At 34.9% G+C, this 22,308-nt stretch overlaps 1 protein-coding gene across 5 annotated transcripts in view; it reads right to left on the reverse strand.

Moving 5' to 3' along the window:
* LOC121318701 (BDNF/NT-3 growth factors receptor-like) overlaps positions 1-22,308 on the reverse strand; it is an 85,469-nt gene that overhangs the window by 11,294 nt on the left and 51,867 nt on the right. For 3 of the 5 annotated variants that reach the window (XM_041255687.1, XM_041255658.1, XM_041255667.1), the window contains 4 exons: positions 17,991-18,179; positions 11,581-11,711; positions 5,775-5,947; positions 5,025-5,271 (listed from right to left, as the gene is read on the reverse strand). In XM_041255687.1, coding sequence (XP_041111621.1) covers positions 5,025-5,271; positions 5,775-5,947; positions 11,581-11,711; positions 17,991-18,179 — 740 coding nt within the window. The remainder of the gene's footprint in view (positions 1-5,024; positions 5,272-5,774; positions 5,948-11,580; positions 11,712-17,990; positions 18,180-22,308) is intronic. The other 2 variants (XM_041255695.1, XM_041255676.1) reach the window with 1 other exon arrangement.

Consider the following 22,308-nt stretch of genomic DNA (forward strand, 5'->3'; position numbering starts at 1 on the left):
TATAATTTAATTTGGGGATTATGCAAATGGAAGCATTGGGCAATGAACCATACTCATATTAATACTAGAATGCAATAATATAAGGCATAATGTACACCCAACTGTGCAAAATATGTCTGTCACCAGAAACCCGAGATAGGATTACAGCCTTATATGTACAGTTTGAGGTATATTATACTGTATGTTACAATGCATGGTGACATAGAACTAGCAGTGCTTATTTAAGTGTGCATAATATTAGAAAAACTGTCAAATAAGTTTATCTTTTAACAATTCATTTTAAACTGCAGTAGGTTTTTATTTTATTAAAATTTTTTGGGGGAAGGGGGGTTAGGGTGGGAAAACTACATGTATATTAATAAGAATCGGAGTAGAAGATTTGCTTGGCTTTTTTGGAAGATGATTTCCTCATCACTCAAGAGCCTCTACTTTCTGAGTGCCATCATGATATGGGGCATGTGGCTGAGGTGTTCAAAAGTTCTATGTTGGTAATTATTTTTCGAAGTGTACTTCTGTTAGTCTGCTCTTCCAGAAATGTCTTTCTGTCCTCTGCGGATAAAACTTTAAATCAGCAGGCCGTTGCTGTTTGGTTTGGTTTTGACTGTTCTTTTGTGTTCATATATGGGTGGTAGTTTCTTTTTTAAAACTGAGGTTACTCAACAACCTTATTTTCATGGGCAATCTTATTATTATCATTCACAATGTATAATAATAATACCACTATGACTACTACTACTAATAATAATATTTATCCTCCTATTGTAAGTGACTGTGCATATAATACACAGTTCACAACCTACCTCTGTAAAGCGCTTGTTGATGGTGGTTCACTATGAAAAAAACGCTATATCAAAATATACATATTACATATTATTATTATTATTATTATTATTATTATTATTATTATTATTATTATTATTATTATTAATAATAACAATTTCAGAGATAAAACAAAAGTGATGCGTATACATATATTTCCTTTCCAAATTTGACAAAAATGTAGCAATTACTCAGAAGTTACCCTGTATTAGCGTGTGAAACAGGAGATTGAGATTGTGGATTTCAGTTTTAAATCTGGTGAAACATTAGTACCAGAAGACTGACAGTAGGAGATGAGGGGAGCTCAATGAAAAATATATCAGAAAATACCAGATTAGACTTACAAAAGAAACAACCTACTGATAACCTGTGCTATTCTTTGTAGATGCCTGTTTTTATCAATCTTTTTACTGTATGTCTTTTCATCTGTCTGCCTTTCTGTCTTGTGACTCAGAGAGATAGCCACATTTGTGTTTTGTGTCTATATTGTATAAATGTCAATCTTTATCAAACATGTATGAATGCAATTTCCTTTAGTTAGCTAAGTTATCATTTTGCATTCTTTCCAAACCAACCATGTAAGGATTTGAAGCAAAGCTCTCTAATTCGCATGTTAAGTAGCTCAATTTTAATTGCATTTTAATTATACAAAACATACTATGTAACATTGTCAGTAGGGTGTTTGCCTAATACAGCAAATCACACCGATGTGCACAATGTGGGAATGTTTTGTAATTAAAACCTGAAACTGCATGTATTCCATTCTCCTACCATTACAGAAGCTTATACAAATTTTAAAATAAATGTCACACAAGCTTCTATAGCAACATACATCCATACAACAAAATATATTTAAGAAGTGTGTGCACTGCAAGCTTGCACATTTAACAGTGGGAGTTTTCTTGCAATCAACTCTTATACTTTGCATTTGAAATAAAAAAATGTTGGTATATGACACCAATAGCAGAACAGAAAATACAGTGCATTCCACCCTGCATCATGCCATGCCCCATACTCTGAAACAAAATTGACAATTTCCCTTTTGGAAGCAGGAGTCCGAAAAACAAACAGTAACAGTAAGCACTGACCGGAAACAAACTCCTTTTGAAAAGTTCAACTGCACAAGAATATGGGGAGAAGTGCTGAGAGGATCAAAAACTACAATGGAAATAAATCTTAGAAAGCATGCCTTTGTTGTGCAAATGTATTTAAATTCTGAAAAAAGGGATGAAAAACAGATTATGTAAAAAAAAAAAAAAAGATTTTTTTTTGCTTGATGATTTGTTTTAAAATAAATGTTCAAGTCAAAAAGGTATATTAGCGTGGAACAAACTACAAAGCCATGTTTCAGATATCAAAGTACTTTTAAAAATAATATTGTAAGCCATCAAGTTAAGGATATACAGCATGTACGATATTCATAATCTAAAGGAAAAAAGAGCTGATAGAGATGCAACACACCTTTAAACAATGGAACATCTGCTATGTAATCTGCATCAAATGAATTACTGCAATTACTTTAGTCGTAGATAGATGAAATGGTAGCAGTATTAGTCCAGAGATGATAGACAAAGAGATTACTTTAAAACACCCACTATGATCAATTGACAAGTGGCCATTAAACCACCTGATGCAGAAGAAAATGTTGGTACAGAGATTTCTCTATAATTCCTCTATTCAACTTCATTAAGACCATTTTGCAAAAGCTGTATCTGGGAGAAAAAAATGCTGCTAATAATACATAAACATCTTCCTAACTAAATATTAGATCTTTGACTAATTTTACTGAAAAGGGAGATATAAGTGGCACATTTAGTAGACCTGCCTTGATAGTAAGTGTAGAATCCATGTCTCTTTATTAATAACTCCTGCTAGGACGACTAGTAATCCACAGTGACAGCACTCAAATCAATCTGTACTTATCCTAACAACAGTGAGTACAATCTGTCTGACTGTCAAAGTGAGAGAAAGCGGGTGGAAGGTGGGTAGGTGCCGTTTCAGGTTTAGGTATGGAGTGATTCTATATATAAACGTATTATGACATAATACGCTTTTCATAAAGAATGAGCAATTGATTGCAGAGGGATAACACATTATCCAGACGCACATTAGGGGTCATATATTTTACTAACCCTGAAGCTAGTATCTGAAGTAACTGAAGCATATTTATCAATGACTGGTAGCTAACGAAGACATAAGAGTTCAAGAGAGAAGAAAGGGTAACACTTTCATTAGTCATTTTCCTAAACACCGAATCCAGTCCAAGGTTCAAAGTGAAATACAATACATTTGACTCCACTGCGCCAGAGCGAAGCTGCTTCTCCTTCAAAATGCAGCTTGGATAATTGAGGTTAATGATCTTCTGACTGGAACCCAACATCCCTTATTATGGTAATGTAATATTCTATAAATAACTTATTTGTCAACAGGATTCAGCAGTCATAATGATCATTTAACACAATCTGAAACATCTTAGGTGCATTAGAAGATTAACAGCTAAACCTCAGTATACTTTTTTTTTTCTCTCATTGTCTCCCATTGCAGGCTGTTGAACTGAGTCTTCTTGGTAATGTAACCCATTACCTTGTGCATTTTATACATCTGTAATTTGATATTTCATAGTTTATCTTATATCCAAAGGAGATCGAGATTCACATAAAACATCAAAACACATTCCATCATTATAGGAAAGCAAAACTTGGACCAGGTTTGTTTCAGATTAAAGCTTCAAACCGGGTGCACAAATAGGTGGTAAAGTCAATAAAAAATACAGGACAGTGAACAAAATAGATTACTCCAAAGGAAACGATTCAAAATAGATTTGTATGTACATATATTTAATTTGTACAGGGCAGTATAAAACAGATGATAACGCGTCAGGAAGACTACCAATCCTGTCCAGATTAATTTTATTTATTTGAACTAAATAGTGAGTTTCTGAGAATACTTACTGGTACATCACATACATTTGTACATGCACAGTACATACAATAAATATCTTTTTCTTTTTCTTAACCTGGAAAGATACAAATGTTTGAAAGCAAGCATTTCTACTGATTGTACCTTTGCAGAATGTCAGCAGAGCGTTTGGAACAAGAAACAACTAATTACCTGTCAGTCATCCGTTGATGGCCGGAGGTAGGCGGCAATGTTGTGAAAAGCCATTATAATTCCATAGTGTCTTTGGGCTGATACACTTGTACTTGGAAAGATATTACCGTGTCATTGCATTTTAGTATTCAGGCTGTATTATCTGTCGAATAACAGAGCTTGTTTGTTTGTTTGTTTTTTAGTGGGTGATTTTGTTTCATGGTTTGTGTCATCGGCACTGGAATTTGCTGTTGTATCAAAAGATAAAGAGTCAATGTATAGATAGTCCATTTTTAAACAGTTGTTGGTCATCAGTCAAACTTCATTATTTTAGACCAAATGTTCACAAACCTGTTTTGTCTGCGAGTCTGATCACCACACATATAAAGCCTGCTATTGGAGGGGATACAATATACAAATTTATACACTCTACAGAAAAGTGTTTGCAAATAGCCCACAACAATTTATTACAGCTTCAGCCTTCTTCTAAAGGTCAGAGAACCTTATTGTCATGCTTCTATTTAAAAACTAGATCTCATTTTTAACAATTATGATTATACTGGATTCACTCTTGTCAAAGCTATCATTCTTGTCATAGACCCCCAAAATTTCAGACATATATTTCAATGGTATTACCCTTCGTTTTGTTATGGCCAAATTTGACAAAAATCTATTTATAGCCCAACTGACATTTCTGACTGCAATATGTATACAGCGTTTAGCATGAGACTATTTAATTTTTATTTTCTTCTGAGTACTGAGTGTTTCTAAAAGCTACGTTTTGATTGACTCTTGTGATTGTCAAAAGTTTCTTTCCACAAGGCCTCATTAGAAATATATAAGATTTTGTCACCCAAATAGTAAAACAGAAACAAAATGGAAGACATTAGAAACATAACAAAAACTTAAACAGTCAAGGCTGGGGTGGGATGTTATAACACAATGTAGTTTCAAATAATCTAAATGTATTTAAACTTTACTGTTTAATTTATTTCTCTCAATGGTGCTTATTTAGAAGACTTCGTCAAACAAGCTGAACATTGCCCACAACCCAGTACACTTCGCAATAACCGGTATTAAAATGGATGTATAATAAAAAAGGACGCGACACCTACACTTACCCGGTAGTAGTCAGTGCTGTACACATCCCTTGACATCCCAAAGTCCCCAATCTTCACCAGCAGGTTTTCACCAACGAGGCAGTTCCTGGTTGCGAGGTCACGGTGCACAAAGTGTTGAGATGCCAGGTACATCATGCCCGCTGCAATCTGCTGGGCGATGTGCAGCATCTGAGATGGGGTCAGCTCAGCAGGGTGATTATTCTGACCGTCTGCCATTAACACGGCATCGGGACCATGAGCCCTGTAGCACAAGCAAGATAACAAATTAAATATTTTTTTTGTGTTCTGCTTAGTTCATATATTGTAAGTCTAAGGATTGAAAAGATCAATGACTTTTAAAATATATATATATATATATATATATATATATATATATATATATATATATATATATATATATATATATATATACACACACACACACACACACACACACACACACACATATATATATATATATATATATATATAGCTTGCTTAACAAACCTTCAAGAACAATATTGTATAGAACTATAATGTTTTAACTATATATTTTTATTTATAAACTGGATAAGGTTCCATGTATGAAATGTCTATTTTTACTTTAAAATAGTAATAAAATATGGATATTTGGTCTTGTTCTGAGTGTATTTCATGGATGGAACATGCATTCTTGCTAATGTTAGAACATTACCTTACTTCTTTTAACAATCCAAACTGCTAAAATAAATAAATAGCAACGCTAAGCTGATAGCATTTGCATACCTGAGGAACTTATTAAGATCTCCATGCATCATGTACTCAAAGACCATGATTAGAGGATCCCCCTCTACACAAACACCATAGAACTTCACAATGTGCTCATGCTGCAGGTTGGTCAGTAACTCAGCTTCCCGGTGAAAGTCCTTACGGGCATTTTCACTGGCCTCCTTCAGGGCCTAAGGAAAAACAAAATATTTGTATAGACATTACAAACAAGGTACAGGTTGGGACTTGAACATGCATTTTAATAACTGTGGGTAATGTGTAATTTGTGATATGGGTAATACCACACAACCTGTTACAAATGAATTAACATAAAGTAGCTCTTGTTTCTGTTCTAAAGAACTCTAAACATGTCTGTCCTTTTAACAGCAAACTAGGTTACAACTGTTTTTAGGGGAATACTTCAGTAGAAATATCATGGGCTGTAAAAATAAACCACAATCTGTGTAAGCATCATAATGAGATAATGAATCTGAGTTCCTTCCTTTAAGTGCACCCGAGAACTCTGAAGTTCCTTTGGCCGAGCAATTTGGAGAAAAACAAATTCCCAAGTGTATTGCAGTTTTATGGATAAAATCCCTAAGATTATGCTCTGACAAAACAGGACTATTACATGCAAGACTTGTGAGATACCATGCATGATAAATGATGACTTTTCTCTTGAAGCATTTGAACCTACATGACAGCAACATACTAATGCACAAAAGCTACATGTAAACATCAGGTTAATGTTCCAGTCAACATCAACTAGATTTCTATGTGATAAGAGTAATTGCAGAGTATCTGTAATCATTCATGAGGGTTTTTTTTTTTTTTTTTTAAAAACAATGTTATTAATAATAATAATATATATATATATATATATATATATCTGATATATATATATAGATATATATATAATATATATATATATATTAGGATTATAATTTATATTTTTTCTTTATTTTATAAAATACTATTCCCACTATGCTGGAAAATAGCATTATTCCCATTTAATGACAATACCAATACTAAATATGGAGGAGAGGTGTATTATAAATACGTAAATGAAAACTGAAAAATCAATCTACTAATTTTCTAAATATAACCATCTGAAAGAAACATTAGCTCTTTGTAGCGTTGTCCCGAATCATTAGGGATTAGCCATAACTCAAGTGATCTAAACAGTATGATGGTGATGGCAGGCCAATAGGAATGATTTCAATTAAAATCATTTCACCTTAACTTAATGATTGGTCTTTTGTAGTAGAGTTTAGAGGCAACTCCATCCCAAAATCAAAAACTAAAAAAAAACGATTCTCAGAAACTGAATAGATTGAAATGGATAAAACGATCAAGCAAACCCATGTGTACATGTAGAACTTGTCATGTTTCTTTCCATTTTAATTAAGAATCAAAGTCTGCATGCAGCCAACTTAAATGTAAATATAAAATCCAATTATATGACATTATATGCCATGGTCAAAAAGTATGCACCAAAAGGATGGAAAGAATTTTAAGGAAATACAGTTTTGGTGTTTAGCTTGCGGGTAAGGGTATTAATCACACGCTAGATGCAATGTTCTCCCTTGAGTCCTATAGTTGCAGCCATATGAATTCAATCCAGTGACCTCTGGTGTCACAATCCTAAACCCAACCACAGCTTGGCAAGACTGTCCCATGAGAGACAGAAATGTACGCTCGAAATCTATCGCTGCAAAAATCTTAAATGAGTGATAACCAAGGCTTTCAAATCTATTTCCTTTCTTCTTATTAGAGTAAACAACTTCCTCACTGGCCTCCCTTTCACTGTGATGAAAAAAAAAAAATCCTTGTAGTCAATCAATGCCTGTGCTGAAATATCTGCATATCCCAAAACAAAACTACCAAAACAACAACAAAAAACTGTCAAGGGTACCAGGGATAAGAGGATGTTAGGCTAAATTCTCAAAACTGTTTACTAAATCGTCATTATCACAAAGTTTCACTGAGGAGAAATACACTCAATAAAGTTATTTAACCAGATATAAACAACTATGGGCCTCATTCACTAAATGGCGTAAATGAGCAGAATTACCGTGTGGCATGGGGAAGCCACATCGCAGGCGGTAGATCTATTCACGTGCAAATAAAGCGCAGTAAAAGGTTCATTTGCAAGTTGTCATAACGCACCTCATCTCGCACTCTGCGTACATTTATTGGACATTTACATTTTCTTTTGTATATTTTAAAGCTATTCTAAGCATAGCCTACTTAAATATCACAAGTACAGGGTGACTACATAAATATACTAACATACACCTGCCTCGTAATCGTCCTATATCCCAGACTGTCTGAGGATGTACGAGTACATTGTAATCTTGGAACTCGAGTCGCTACGGAAACAATCTTTAAAAATAAAACAAACTAAAAACGAGAGTTGTTTAAAATGGTCTGTATTGGCTTGTGGCAGAGCAAAGCTCTGCCCTTTAAATTGGCAGGGATGGGGTTAACTTCCCCTACCTGCCTGGGTTTATTATGTTCAGGTGGCTGGGGTTGATTAGTTGATTAGGTTGATTAACGATCAATCAGCGCCCAGCCACCTGATATAAAAGGAGGCCTCTGCTTCTCATTTGGAGAGAGGGAGCTGAGGAGGCAGAGGCCTCCTTTTATATCAGGTGGCTGGGCGCTGATTGATCGTTAATCAACCTAATCAACTAATCAGCCCCAGCCACCTGAACATAATAAACCCAGGCAGGTAGGGGAAGTTAACCCCATCCCTGCCAATTTAAAGGGCAGAGCTTTGCTCTGCCACATGGCTGCAAAAAAAAAAAAAAGTAACAAGCATAGCAGCATGCACGGGGGAAGACAGCAGCAGGGCTGGTAGGTGACGTAATCACACACGAAGACATAAGCCCGATATAAGCTCCTTGCAAAGGAGACGGCTCTTTTGTACAGCGGTATCGGCGCTATGCTTTAGTGCCAGAGGTCCCGGGTTTGCGCCCGCCGTCCGCCCTGTGTCATGCGCCTACCTGCGGGAATCGAGATTGCTACACAGACAAAATAGATTTTTTAAAAACAACCTTGAATGACATATTCAGCAACATTTTTGAGTTTTGCAAACCTTAACAACGTATGTTAGCACATTAATTACAATGACCGTGCAGTTCCCATAGACTATTTTGCTGCCGTTAATCCCAAAATATTAAACATGGGATCAACATTAACTGCAAACCTGAAATGACAAAACCAAAGCTTTTGTGTTTTTATTATAAAAGACACTTTAGGGAGATGTTCTTGTCTGAGTGTGTCACTGTTAGGGACAGCTCCACAATTAGGGTTTTTTAATTTTATTTAAAAAAGCTTCACAATGGCTTCCACTAATTCAGAGGTGTTGACATGACGTGTTTTTCCGCTTTCTGTGCTCTTTTCAAGCAATGCTGTGATTGTGACCTGCTTGTTCAGAAATTGTTCAGCTTGAACTTCAAGTTTGATTTTCTTGCATGCCATGTCTCCTTTTCGTAGCTCTGAACGAGATCATCTGTTGAAATGAATTTAGCTTTTAATAAATCAACACTATTTAAACAAGCATTTTAAACTTCCCGTCACTGAGTCGCATGTTACGTCGTTGTACAGTATGAGGAATTCACCAATTTGTTTGACCCTGTTGCCATAGTAACCAAATGCACGCATTGACGCCGGACCGTGCACAGCTACTGTAGCACTGCTTCTACTTGATAAAAGTATGAAATGAACAGGAGAGGTGAAGAGTAGTAGAAAATACTGGAAGGAAAATAAAATGCATATTTTTCATGGTAGGTAGGCATATATATTTTTTAATTCGTGATATCATGAATTTTCCGGGTCCCTACATATAAGGCTAATATGATCTGTGCTCAACCTGTATCTTGTTATCATCTCCTCCTCACACAGCCCTTGTAACGTTTGCCTTATCTCAAATATTCTCTTTCTGACTCTTCTCACTCTCCTGTGCAGCTCTTCTGCTGGTTCTGTGACACCGCCTGGTTTCAATAAGCGGTACTTTTAACACACGCTGAGGCACCTAGAAAAGTTAGCACCTTTAAGTGAATATCAAATACCTCCCCTGTGGTATTCTGTGATGTGATTCCACACATTAGCATTATGCATTACATTTAAATGACCTGAATGTGGTTCTTTTTCTGCACTCTTTTTTCCTATGCATTAGGTTGCCTGCCACTGGTTAGTGACTACAGCATATGTGGAAAGCAGCAGTAAACGGGCTTAATTACTGCGTGCAAAACACATTACCACTGTTTAGTGAATGAGGCCCTAAGACTTTTCACTTAGGAACTTGAACAGTATTATTCTTTTTCCCTTTTAGATAAAAATTGTGCTAATGATGATTTTGAGTAAATAGCTTTGAGAAGGTGTTTTTTTATGTGTTTAAGTAGTACAAACTTTAAAAAAAAAAAGTTAGGTCTGTGTACTACTGTCTATTAAATAAGTCATTTAGTTCTACGTGTAATTGGGCACAAACCAGCGCCCATGCACACCACAAGGGAGATCCAAACAACACGCTTGTCTGTAGGTGTGGTTTTATCTTAATCCTACAAACAGGAACAGACTTCAGATTCCAGCAATTGCCAACGCACAAGACTAAGATCTCTAGAGGTGTTGAATTTCTCAGTTAGAAAAAGTATGAAACATTAAGGCAATGGTGACTAATAAAGAATGTTCGTCCACTTTACTCATGGTAATGTATTAATCCAATGTGAGTAGATCCAATGCAAGGATATCATGCTGAATAACTTTTATAACATAAGAATAAAGAACCAAAGCAATTAACAGCAAAGTAATATGATATGCTTAACCCACACTTATTAATATAAATCTAGAGAAGTTCAACATTCTCAATTTTCTTTGTAAATGAAAGAATAATTTCCACATACTTACTAGAGATACAGGAGTAATGATCTATCTGAGTTACATACAAGTGAAGATCTTGTAATGGTTTATATGACTACTGCCTGCCAAAAATTATATTTTTTATCTAAATTCACTGTCTTATACCATTTTCAAACTATACATTTTATTTGATTATGTATTTTAACTTAAGATTGTATTCTGTTTTGTAAATAGTAAATATGATTTGCTTTTAATAATTTCAAACATATTAACTAACTAACAGCATAACACAGTTTAACAATACACCCTTAGATACGAATTGACTTGGCTGTGCATTGAAGTTTGTATACCTACTGTATACTGTACTTTAATTAAAAAATGCGGCAAATAATGTATACTGTACTTTAATTAAAAAATGCAGCAAATAATGATAATTGTAAGTCATGTGGTATAGACTCAGACTCTAGGCACCTGTAGCCATATGTAGATGATAAAAAAGCAACAACACAACCAATTCAATTTGATAAACTTGCTCACATAAAATGAGCGATCAATTACCATTTACACTGGTAGTGGTAAAGTGCATGTAAGCAATACAGTCATGCTATGCAGATCTTGGTCCGCATTACGGCACTGATGGATCAATCAAATACCCCAGGACTACAGGAACAGAGTTACCAATCTGCTGTGGTATGTATTTTTTATGAAAATTACATCTTTGATGTTATCATATTTCTAGATAGTCATGGAATATTGTGTCCCTTTAAGCTTTTGTAATATCTGTAAGAAAGCTGTCTATACTTCCAACAGCCCACAGTGAGATCAGATAGCATGTTCTCATGACATTCCATTAGCCTTCAACCAACCATGTGTAATATATATACCAGGCTTAAATATGATTTATCAAAAAGAACCCTAGCCATAGCACTGAATTAATAATGGGAATTCTAGAGCTGAATACCTTGACAGCCACCAGGATTTTGTCTTGATCCGGACAGAGGTTGTAGCACTCTGCCAGGAACACCTTCCCAAAGGCCCCTTCTCCTAGCTCCCTCTTCAGGACAATGTTGTGGCGCTTGATGTGCTGGACAACTGTGGACAAGGCAGAAACATATAGATCAACCACTACTGTTGGACATCAGAAAAAAACACACAAACAATGAAAATAGCCATTCCCCCGGAATTCTGCAACAAAGGTTGAATAATGACACAGTTGTTGAAAATCATCACAGCAGATCACTCTTTTTCTGAAATGTGCAATTGTGGTCCGTCTGATTAAGTTTTCAATGCAGAAGAGCTCTACTTAAGTACATCAACATTTGTCAGTAAGAAAGAAAGGATTGGAAAAATCTATAAAATCTGAACAATCGCTGGATGTAAAATCTTCAATTCACTACGTTGCCTACTACCACTGTCTACAAAATATATGGCACATGGCCACATGTACCAACAGCAGTCCACTGTCAGGGTCAATAACAATATCTACATGTCCACCTTGAGAAAAGCTATCTCTCCCACATGCCCTTGTACTAACCAAGTACATATGCATAAAGATTTCTAGATTACCAACTTAGACTTCTTATTTCTGTCCCTTTATTGGAAAAAGCATTGAATGTACCAGTAGGCTTGACATTTGAAGAAAGAAATACAAACAGTTTCATGAATCTCTAACTGGTATTTACTTGGCTGATTGGCTAAAAATCACTGGTAACTGACCAGAGATTGGATCACCAGTAAATAAAAATAAGATACATATACAAAGAGCATGTTCAGCGTTTTCACTGATTTATAAATTAAACAATAGCCTTGCTCAAGCTCAATACTGCCAAAAAAGGGCCCATATGCTCTGTTAACAGGTATTATTGGTTAATTAGTTATCAAGCAAGAAACATCTGATCATTTGCATCCAAAATAGTATGAAACATGTCTGTACTCTTCTATACTGTCAGTACCTCTACACATTCATCTAGAAAGGTAACCCTGATCATGTTAAGTAGCTTTAGTTATTTTTTTCTTTATGACTATCAATTAAATAATACAATACAGCGAGGATGTTTAACGACTGCCTTGGGAAAATGTGTTGGTATCTCTGAGAAGATGTAGGTTGTCCCATAGGACCCTGGATTCTTGGAATATCATAGTATTCTCATTTGATCGGGACAGATTCAGCGGATAAATCTGTGTATTTGAATGCTGCTCAAGCTTACATCTGCTGCATTTCATGTTTTTTTTTTTATTATTATTATTTTACTTTTTAGGGTCCTCTTTAAAAATGTAAGCCTTTATTCACTGATCCTGTCTATCAGTTCAACTGTCTGTCTGCTGAACACACTATCTGCCTTAACTTTTACCATAGACTACCCTCATGAAGACCTTTCTGATTGCATGTTGATATAATTGGATCAACTGCTGATTTTATACACGTTTAACCTAAAACAAATGTAGAAAATGATCCCAGTAGGTGTGTGCAATGGTTAGCTATTCATTATGTTCATGTGTGTTGTGATTGTTTATTCATGGCAGCCCATGTTATCCATACTACTGTCCTTTGAAAGAATTGAGAACTTTTATTCAAAAGAGGTTGGGCTTCCTCTTCTCGTGACCATACTATCACAAATACACATCAATCATTTATTTTCATTTGAATCTGTGTCTTTTTTTTCAGAAAAGTACAGATTCAAGTGCTGGCAGGTTAATCAGTCAACAGATATCTCTCACGCTCCTGAAAATATTTGATTGAAGGACATATTTCACTGCTGACAAAATCTGAAAAGGGTGTATATACCTTGTACATTGAGTTGTTAATTATAATGAAAGATGTCAAGCAGCTGTCAAAAAAAATGCCTCCCCAAATAATTTTATTTATAATTATGTTACAATAGAAGCTTTAACCCATTTAATATTTGTTTTGTTTTTATAACATATGGATTTTACACTGTCTAAAAGGGTCACATAGGAAGTGGCTGAGTTGGGATTTGAATTCAGGCTCTCTGGACAACCAGATCACATAAGGTAGCTACTTGTTAGCCCACTAGATTGTCACACAATCTCATTCACACTTTCAGTTACATTCACCTGCAAGAATAAAATTTATACCAGTGCTACCTCATTCCTTCTTTGTTATAGTACAGTAATCCATCGCATATTCAACTCTGGTGGGACCAGAGTAAGGGTGGATATGCAAAAAGTCAGATGAATGAATCCTGTTTTAAATACCATTATACATAGCTGTAACAATTATTATATTCACACAATTATTGTTTTGAGATTTAAAATTGTGAATTTTAACAAAACAGACAAAGTGTTTCACAAGTTATGTAACATTTACATTTGTTACAAAAAGAAAAAAAAAAAAAAAAAAAATATATATATATATATATATATATATATATATATATATATATATATATATATATATATATATTTTATTATTAAAAAACTATTTTGATGATATTATGACGAAACTACTACAGTACGCGTATATATTAATAAGAATTTAGTATATATATATAAAAATGTTATTTTAAACAAAAAACTACTTTGACTGCTTGTATGCCCACGGAATTTTGTTTCTTAAAAGTCAAACTACTTTACAGTTTTTTTGTACAATAGATATGCAAATCTACCCCTTTAAACTTTTATAGGTCTGCCAAGACTGCTAAATGAATAAAAATAATGTTAACTGTTAAAAGCAAATTAGCCACCAAACACAGCTGATATACTGCATTTGTAACCAGAGTAAATGCAACTATAATACTAATATATCCTTGAAGAAGAGCCATTATCTCAAACTTTCTCATTGATTTGTATCCCCTCCCCAAAGACCAGTGCAGTTTCATAATTATGACATTAACTGGGAGCCACTGGGCCTAGGCCTTCTGTTGTTATTATTTACAGGGGAAATAAACACCATTTTAAAGGCACTAAAGCCATATCAACAAGCAGTTGAGATGGGTGCTACACTGCTCACTAGATGTGGCCTTAATTACAGATTCTGGCTCAGCAATAAATGTAGCAGAGATTCTTCAAAGCCACCCTGACACATTAAATTAAGTATGTCACAGTTAAACATATTAGATAAGTAGAGTAACAGACATCAGCTTTTCTCTATTAGCCATAAAGTATCGTGTGATTAGACATATCTATAGCCATTTCTCAAGATAAAGCACCCACTTTGAAAATTAGGTAACATATAATCCTTTGACATTTTCCTTGGTGCTTTGGCTGTCAGGTCAGGATTAGCCCAACCAGGATGCAAAATGAAAACAATGCACATCTTTGTACCCACTCTTTGGTATCAGGGGCTAATGTAAAATAAACAGACACACAGGGTGTGAGACATATGAGTAATACCACAGGAAGGTAAAAAAAAATAAAAAAAAAGGTGTTGTTTTCTTTTTCTTCACATACATCTCACAAGATTGCTGATACTAACTCATTTTAAAAGATACACACCTGATCATCGTTATTTACAGCCAGTATGATTTATAAAAGGAATACTCTACTTACGCCTGAAGTATCTGTTTTCTATTGGCTAAGTGAGTTTGGACTACTTAAAAATATAGCCTTCTTCCCTAATGGAAACAATTGATTTTGTTTTAAAATATTACAGTGTTGCTAGGGCTTTTAATGGTGCCATCACACTGCTACTGAAGACTTCATTGACGTGCTGTATTTGTCTTCTCGTCATCGATATTTGCAAACACTGTAAAGCCGTCTCTTCTTGCTTTATAGTCAACCAAACAGAGTTCATAGTTATTGGCAGATTATATAAGACTTTAAAAAAAAGAAACACTATACCTTCTAATCTATTGCATGGGATGAAAATGTCTAGCTCACCCAAGGATGGTTGAAATAGTTCATAATGGTAGACCTTTTAGAATAAAGGAACATCACATATGTCACTTAATAAGGACAGTCTTTGTTCTTACATGCATCCCAGTCCTGTCTGTATACTGTTGAGGTGACCAATTAAACCCCTGTGCAATCCAACTACATCCAATTGAACAAAATATTTAACAATAAAACAAAACAGCATATTTTATCTGTTCTGCTGAAAATACATCTGAATAACATGTATAAGTAATAATATGTAACAAACTAAACATTGTATTTAGATCCCTGAAAGCCACACCTCTGTAAAGCCACAAGCCGTTTTTCACAACTAGATCTACACTAACTGATTAATGGGACTGAGTTCTCCACAGCAAGCAGGTACTGACACCAAGGTGAAGGTCAATGGTGTTGATTGGGTTACTTTATGTTTCCAATTCAAAGAAATAACTGCTTGAATTTGTGTTGATTGCTGCTCTCCACAGAGGCTACAAAAATCAGTGTATCTACCAAGGGAGAATGAACAGTGTGAAATTTAGCCTTTGCTTTTTATTTTGGTTTTATAGCTCACAAAGAATAGCTCACAAAACATTTTTGAGTGGAAATAGGTGTGCCTTGACCAGTGTTGAAAGTCAGTTTAGAACTGTAGAATACTGGACTGAAAACATTCATCTGCTTAGAACCAGAGTTCGGATTTCTGGTGGTTATTCTCCATTCCAGGAACATCCAGGACAGTGTAGATGGATTTTCTGGTCAATGAAGCCACATATTCGAACCTCGAGAAGTCTTCACCGTTCTTTAATGGGACCTTTTTATAAATGTTGATGTAAAGAATGGATTTATCAGTTTTTATAAATAAAATTGAAGCTAGCAATAATCTGGAATATAATACAACTAAAATTGTATACTCTTTTGAATCAATGTATCACCTTTTGTAATACTTCCCAAGGCTAATAGCAAACTTGCAAAAGGTGTCATAATTTAATATCTTGACAACCTGTTCAGGAAGGAAGCAAGACCTTGTTCCTGAAACTGTTTATGAAACTCAATTACCAAAAAAGAAATATAATTAAGAGTCAGCACTTCAGGTTGATGATCGAAGATAGTTCTTAAGTCTTCTGAGGCTGGAGAATGAGCAATGAATGCAATGCAGGATGAAACAGGTGCAGTCACAAGGATTCTTAGAAATTTGCATTACTCAGGTAGCATATTCCACAAGTATTCATTCCCTTTAGTTTTTGAAATGCGAAGACATCATGAACACTCAATATTGGGATATTTTTTATAGTTATATTCACAAACACGTCTTGATTAATCTCTGCACATCAAAGACTTTTGCATAAAACTCCATTACTTCTTTCACTTTTAAAACAGCTACACTAGTTCTGATTGTGAAGCAGCCACACTACAGTTTGGTGGGACTGTACCAGTATGGACTGAGAAATGTATTTGCACTATGCAGGACCTTTACATTTCAACCATTATGTAAAGTTTGAATTCAGGCAAGGTTTTTAACATGACAGATCATTAATCACCTTTATCACAAAAAACATAAATTGTTGTGGGGACTGCTTATTTTTCCCCATTGGTGCTTGAGACCTGGAGCACCCATGGAGTCAGTGCCTATCATTACATCTAAATTTGAACAGAGCAATTTAAACAGCACAGATCACTTACAGTACAGGATATGATTTCCATAGCTAAATACAATTTTCATATTACTCAAATTCAGCAATTTCCATGAATAGATTTGCTTGATCTGTTATGAAAGAATCACATTTGGAAAAGAAACCTTTGTTTTCTCAGCTGATTGCCATTATGCAAATATATCTATTCTCTCACAGTACTGTATTGACCCCAGCAATCTTGTTTTTTTAACCCTGTCTGCAAACTGGCAGTTCTGTGATTTATCCGTTCTGTGATTTATCTAACCGTGTAGACAGTTAGAGCACTGAGAGGACAATATATTTTTTATTAATTATGATGGGCTTGCAATCTCTGCCTGCAATTTGTTTTTGTATGTTAGGATTTTACCCATGTTGCATACCTATCAAACTTTACACATAATAAGGCACTTTAATACCTTAATAGCATGGAGGATGCAAAACATACTTTATTTTATTTTATTTTTATGCAAACTGACGTATGCTGGATGATTCTAGGGTTTGAACATGTGTGTGGAAGGTGGCTTTTAGCACCTTTGAAGAACTACCCCTGGGCACTTGAGCCAACACAGGAATCAAACAACAGCAAAGAATCTAAAATTACAAATTATGCTGATTTGTTGATAACAGCATAAAATCAAGGTTATGCCAAGGGCAAAATGCTAACCTTTAAACATATATATATATATATATATATATATATATATATATATATATATATATATATATATATATATATATATATATATACACACACACACACACACACACACACAAACACACACACACACCCCAAGATAAATATGTAAATTAATTGTATGCGTTGGTAGGAAAAGAGCCAGGAAAGGAATTTGTTACACAAATGTTTACTCACAAGTGTCAGACTTCAGCATGCTGTTAGTGCTCCTGAAATACTGGGGGTTTTCAATGACTGGAATCTTCGTCATTCCAATGATGACGGCATCAGAACCCATTTCCGATGAAGAGGGGGTGTTACTGCCATTGGACACGTGATGCAGAGGGCTGGCTGAGTCATCATCGTTGCTGATCACTGAAGAAGTTCCTGAAATAATTATTAAAGAAACCTATCTATTAGATAAGGCTTTAATTGCAGTTTTTTGCCATAACCACACATTTGAAGTTAATAGTAGATGTTTTGTCCCTTTACCATTAGGAAGACATAAACTAACAGTAAACTGTACCTAAACACCATGTAAATATATATATATATATATATATATATATATATATATATATATATATATATATATATATATATAATATTGCATTTCTGCTATTTATACTACATTCCTCTTGCTTAGAACTACAATACTTAATAAATATTGTTTTTATTATAGTGTCATTTAAAACTTTAGAGTTTTAAACAAGCCAAGTGAAATACAATGAAAAGGAAATCTCCAGCCCATGCCCAGAAAAAGCACAAACAAATATTATGAGTTACAACCACTGTTAATTTTGGACTTGGATGAATTATAAATGGGAATACTTTTTCTAATGAGAATGAGTGCTGTTATTAAAGCCTTCTTCATTGCTTTGACAATCAAGCCTGGTCATGCAATATAATGTGCCCCCTGGCAGTGATGGCATACCAATATACTGTGTGTATATACACAGTGCCTTGCAAAAGTATTCAGACCCCTGACCAATTCTCTCATATTACTGAATTACAAATGGTACATTAAAGTTTTGTTCTGTTTGATTTTTTTTTTAAAAAATCAATTATTGTAAGGTGACATTGGTTTTATGTTGGGAAATATTTTTAAGAAAAATAAAAAACTGAAATATCTTGCTTGCATAAGTATTCAACCCCCACACATTAATATTTGGTAGAGCCACCTTTCGCTGCAATAACAGCTTTAAGTCTTTTGGGGTAAGTATGTACCAGCTTTGCACACAGTGTCGGAGTGATTTTGGCCCATTCTTCTTGGCAGATTTGCTCCAGTTTGTTCAGGTTGGTTGGACAACGCTTGTGGACCGCAATTTTCAAATAGTGCCACAGATTCTCAATGGGATTGAGATTAGGTCTTTGATGGGGCCACTGTAGGATATTCACCTTTTTGTTCTTGAGCCACTCCAATGTTGCTTTGGCCTTGTTCTTGGGATCATTGTCCTGCTGAAAGGTAAATTTCCTCCCAAGCTTCAGTTTTTTAGCGGACTGAAGCAGATTCTCTTGCAGTATTTTCCTGTATTTTGCTCCATCCATTCTTTCTTCAATTGTAACAAGATGCCCAGTCACTGCTGATGAGAAGCATCCCCACAGCATGATGCTGCCACCACCATACTTCACTGCAGGGATGATGTGTCTTGAGGCATGGGCAGTGTTAGGTTTGCGCCACACATAGCGCTTTGAGTTTTGGCCAAGAAGTTCTACCATGGTCTCATCTGACCACAAAACCTTTTCCCACATCGCAGCTGGGTCACTCTCATGCTTTCTGGCAAACTCCAGACGTGCTTTCAGATGGTATTTTTTGAGTAATGGCTTCTTTCTTGCCACCCTCCCATACAGGCCAGTGTTATGCAGAGCTCTTGATATGGTTGACTGGTGCACCATTACTCCACTCCTAGCCACTGAACTCTGTAGCTCCTTCAAAGTGATTGTTGGCCTCTCTGTGGCTTCTCTCACAAGTCTCCTTCTTGTTTGAGCGCTGAGTTTTGAGGGACAGCCTTTTCTTGGCAGTGCCTGGGTGGTGTGATGCAGCTTCCACTTCCTGATTATTGATCCAACTGTGCTCACTGGGATATCCAAACACTTGGATATTATTTTGTACCCTTTCCCTAATCTATGCATTTGTATTACTTTATCTCTAACTTCTGTAGAATGCTCTTTGGTCTTCATTTTCCTTCAGATTCACAGCCTTACCAATGATCCTTCAACAGTGGGGTTTTTATCCAGAAAATGTGACAGCAACTTTAATGGTTCACAGGTGGATGCCAATGGTAAGGTAATTGTGTCCTCGTTAGGGCAATTTCTTTCATCGGTGCAAACTGGGAGCTTCCACAGCACAGGGGTTGAATACTTATGCAAGCAAGATATTTCAGTTTTTTATTTTTCTTAAAAATATTTCCCAACATAAAACCAATGTCACCTTACAATAATTGATTCTGAGTTTCAGTGTTTTAAAAAAAAATACCGAACAGAACAACATTTCAATGTACCATTTGTAATTCAGTAATATGAGAGAATTGGTCAGGGGTTTGAATACTTTTGCAAGGCACTGTATATATATATATATATATATATATATATATATATATATATATATATATATATATATATATATATGTAATAAAGGTGATTTGATATTCCTGCTGTAAACTATGTAGAGCGTGCAATCAAGCTTCAGGGTTTTATCACTGGACAGATATAGAGGAGAAATGGAATAGTGCATGTCAGCTGTAACTCCTGTTCAACACCCTCTGCTGTAACTGAATTACATTACTCCTCTCTGTGCTCTTTGTCATTTATAAGACTTAGAGCTGTGTCTGCTGAATTAGATGCCATTTTGTGGCTAATGTGATAGTGCTTCTGCACCACAAAGTACTTTGAAAGTTTAATTATCAGAAAGAATTAATTCAAGATTAACATTCTTTTTTTTCTATTACATGCATGAAAGGTAAATATCATTACTGGAAAGAATGGTATTTAAGGTTGTAATGATTGAAATGGTCAAAACAGTTCAGATATGTGACTGGATTCAGAAGAAGAGAATGTTCAAGAGAATATAGGAAATACATTGTGTGTGTTCAACATAGAGATACCTCTTTTACTTTCTAGCACTGTTGGGTTTAGTTAAATACCATTACACATCACAGATCATTATCCATGCTAGCCCATTTCAACAACAGCATAAACTATAATAAAACAAGGTCCGTTGATCCCTAAATTGCCAAAGTCATTCATCACACCAGGCAATGCATTAAAAATGTATTTGATATGACATCAAAATAAAAAAAAAAATCAATAAAAAATGATGAATTAACTATTAAATAAATAAATAAACAAACAAACAAACAAACATATATAAAAAATTAGTTTTTACAGTATATCCTCAAATTATCTTAGCTCCAGGAAGCACACCTGCACAGCATGATTTAGGAGTTAATGATCTCAGCAACAGTTTACAGGCAGATAATGATTGTTAACACTATGATAAATTGTATTAGCATTTGGTATAATAATAATAATAATAATAATAATAATAATAATAATAATAATAATAATAATAATAATAATTACATGAGAATCTACACTGTGTAATCTTATTTGGGTTAAAATAGAAATTTTAATCTTTTTCGCTTTTATTTAGCAGTTATAAACTTTTAACCTAACATTGTTTACCTCCTGCATGCATTATTAGAAGTGGCGTGTTAAAAGGATAAATGCAGGAGGGAGACAAAAAGCATCATTTAAACTGATGGCTTTCAAATTAGAAACCTTGAACCACCACCTCACCCATTCTTGGTTTGACTGAGGCCAAGGATAATCAACATTACTGAGGAGTCTGCTTTGCAACCACAAGCAGCTGCACACATTAAAGCTGAAATATATATTCTGTAAAAAAACAAACAAACACAAAACTTCTGGTGTGCTTAGACTGTTACCTGAAGAAGATAAGTAATCAAACTACAGGGTTTGGACAATCAATGCCTTGTTGACATTTAAAACAAGAGCAGTACGTGTTTATATTTTCAGTCAAAAGGTCAGCATGACTTTCCTTTTTCTTTTGCCTTGTTTATTTTACATTACAAAACAAACCAAATTCTTGTTAAACCAACCAGAAATATATTTTAAAAATAAATGTATCTTTTTAAAATAAGACTTGCTATCATCAAATCAGGTAACCCAACAATGTCCCTCATTTGATCATTCACCAAAACTATTCCATCAAAGGCATAACTTCGATCCATCCACTGAAGTTATACTAGGCCTTACTCGTTTGTGTTCCACCTGTACCCGTACATACACCCATTGAACTTCCTTCCAGATCTTAAACAGTTCATTACTTAATGATACCTATAAAACCGAGAGGACCCCTGTATTAAAATGATAAAGGACAGGGGGTGGCTCTGAATACCCAGGGGGTGGCTCTGAAAATCTCAGGGGGAATGTGTCTCAAAATTGGAAACTGCAATCACCTTTATTCAAGCTGCACTGTAGGGCACTGCTTCAG

Source organism: Polyodon spathula, chromosome 1, assembly GCF_017654505.1.
Source record: "Polyodon spathula isolate WHYD16114869_AA chromosome 1, ASM1765450v1, whole genome shotgun sequence".
In the NCBI taxonomy this organism is placed as follows: Eukaryota; Metazoa; Chordata; class Actinopteri; order Acipenseriformes; family Polyodontidae; genus Polyodon; species Polyodon spathula.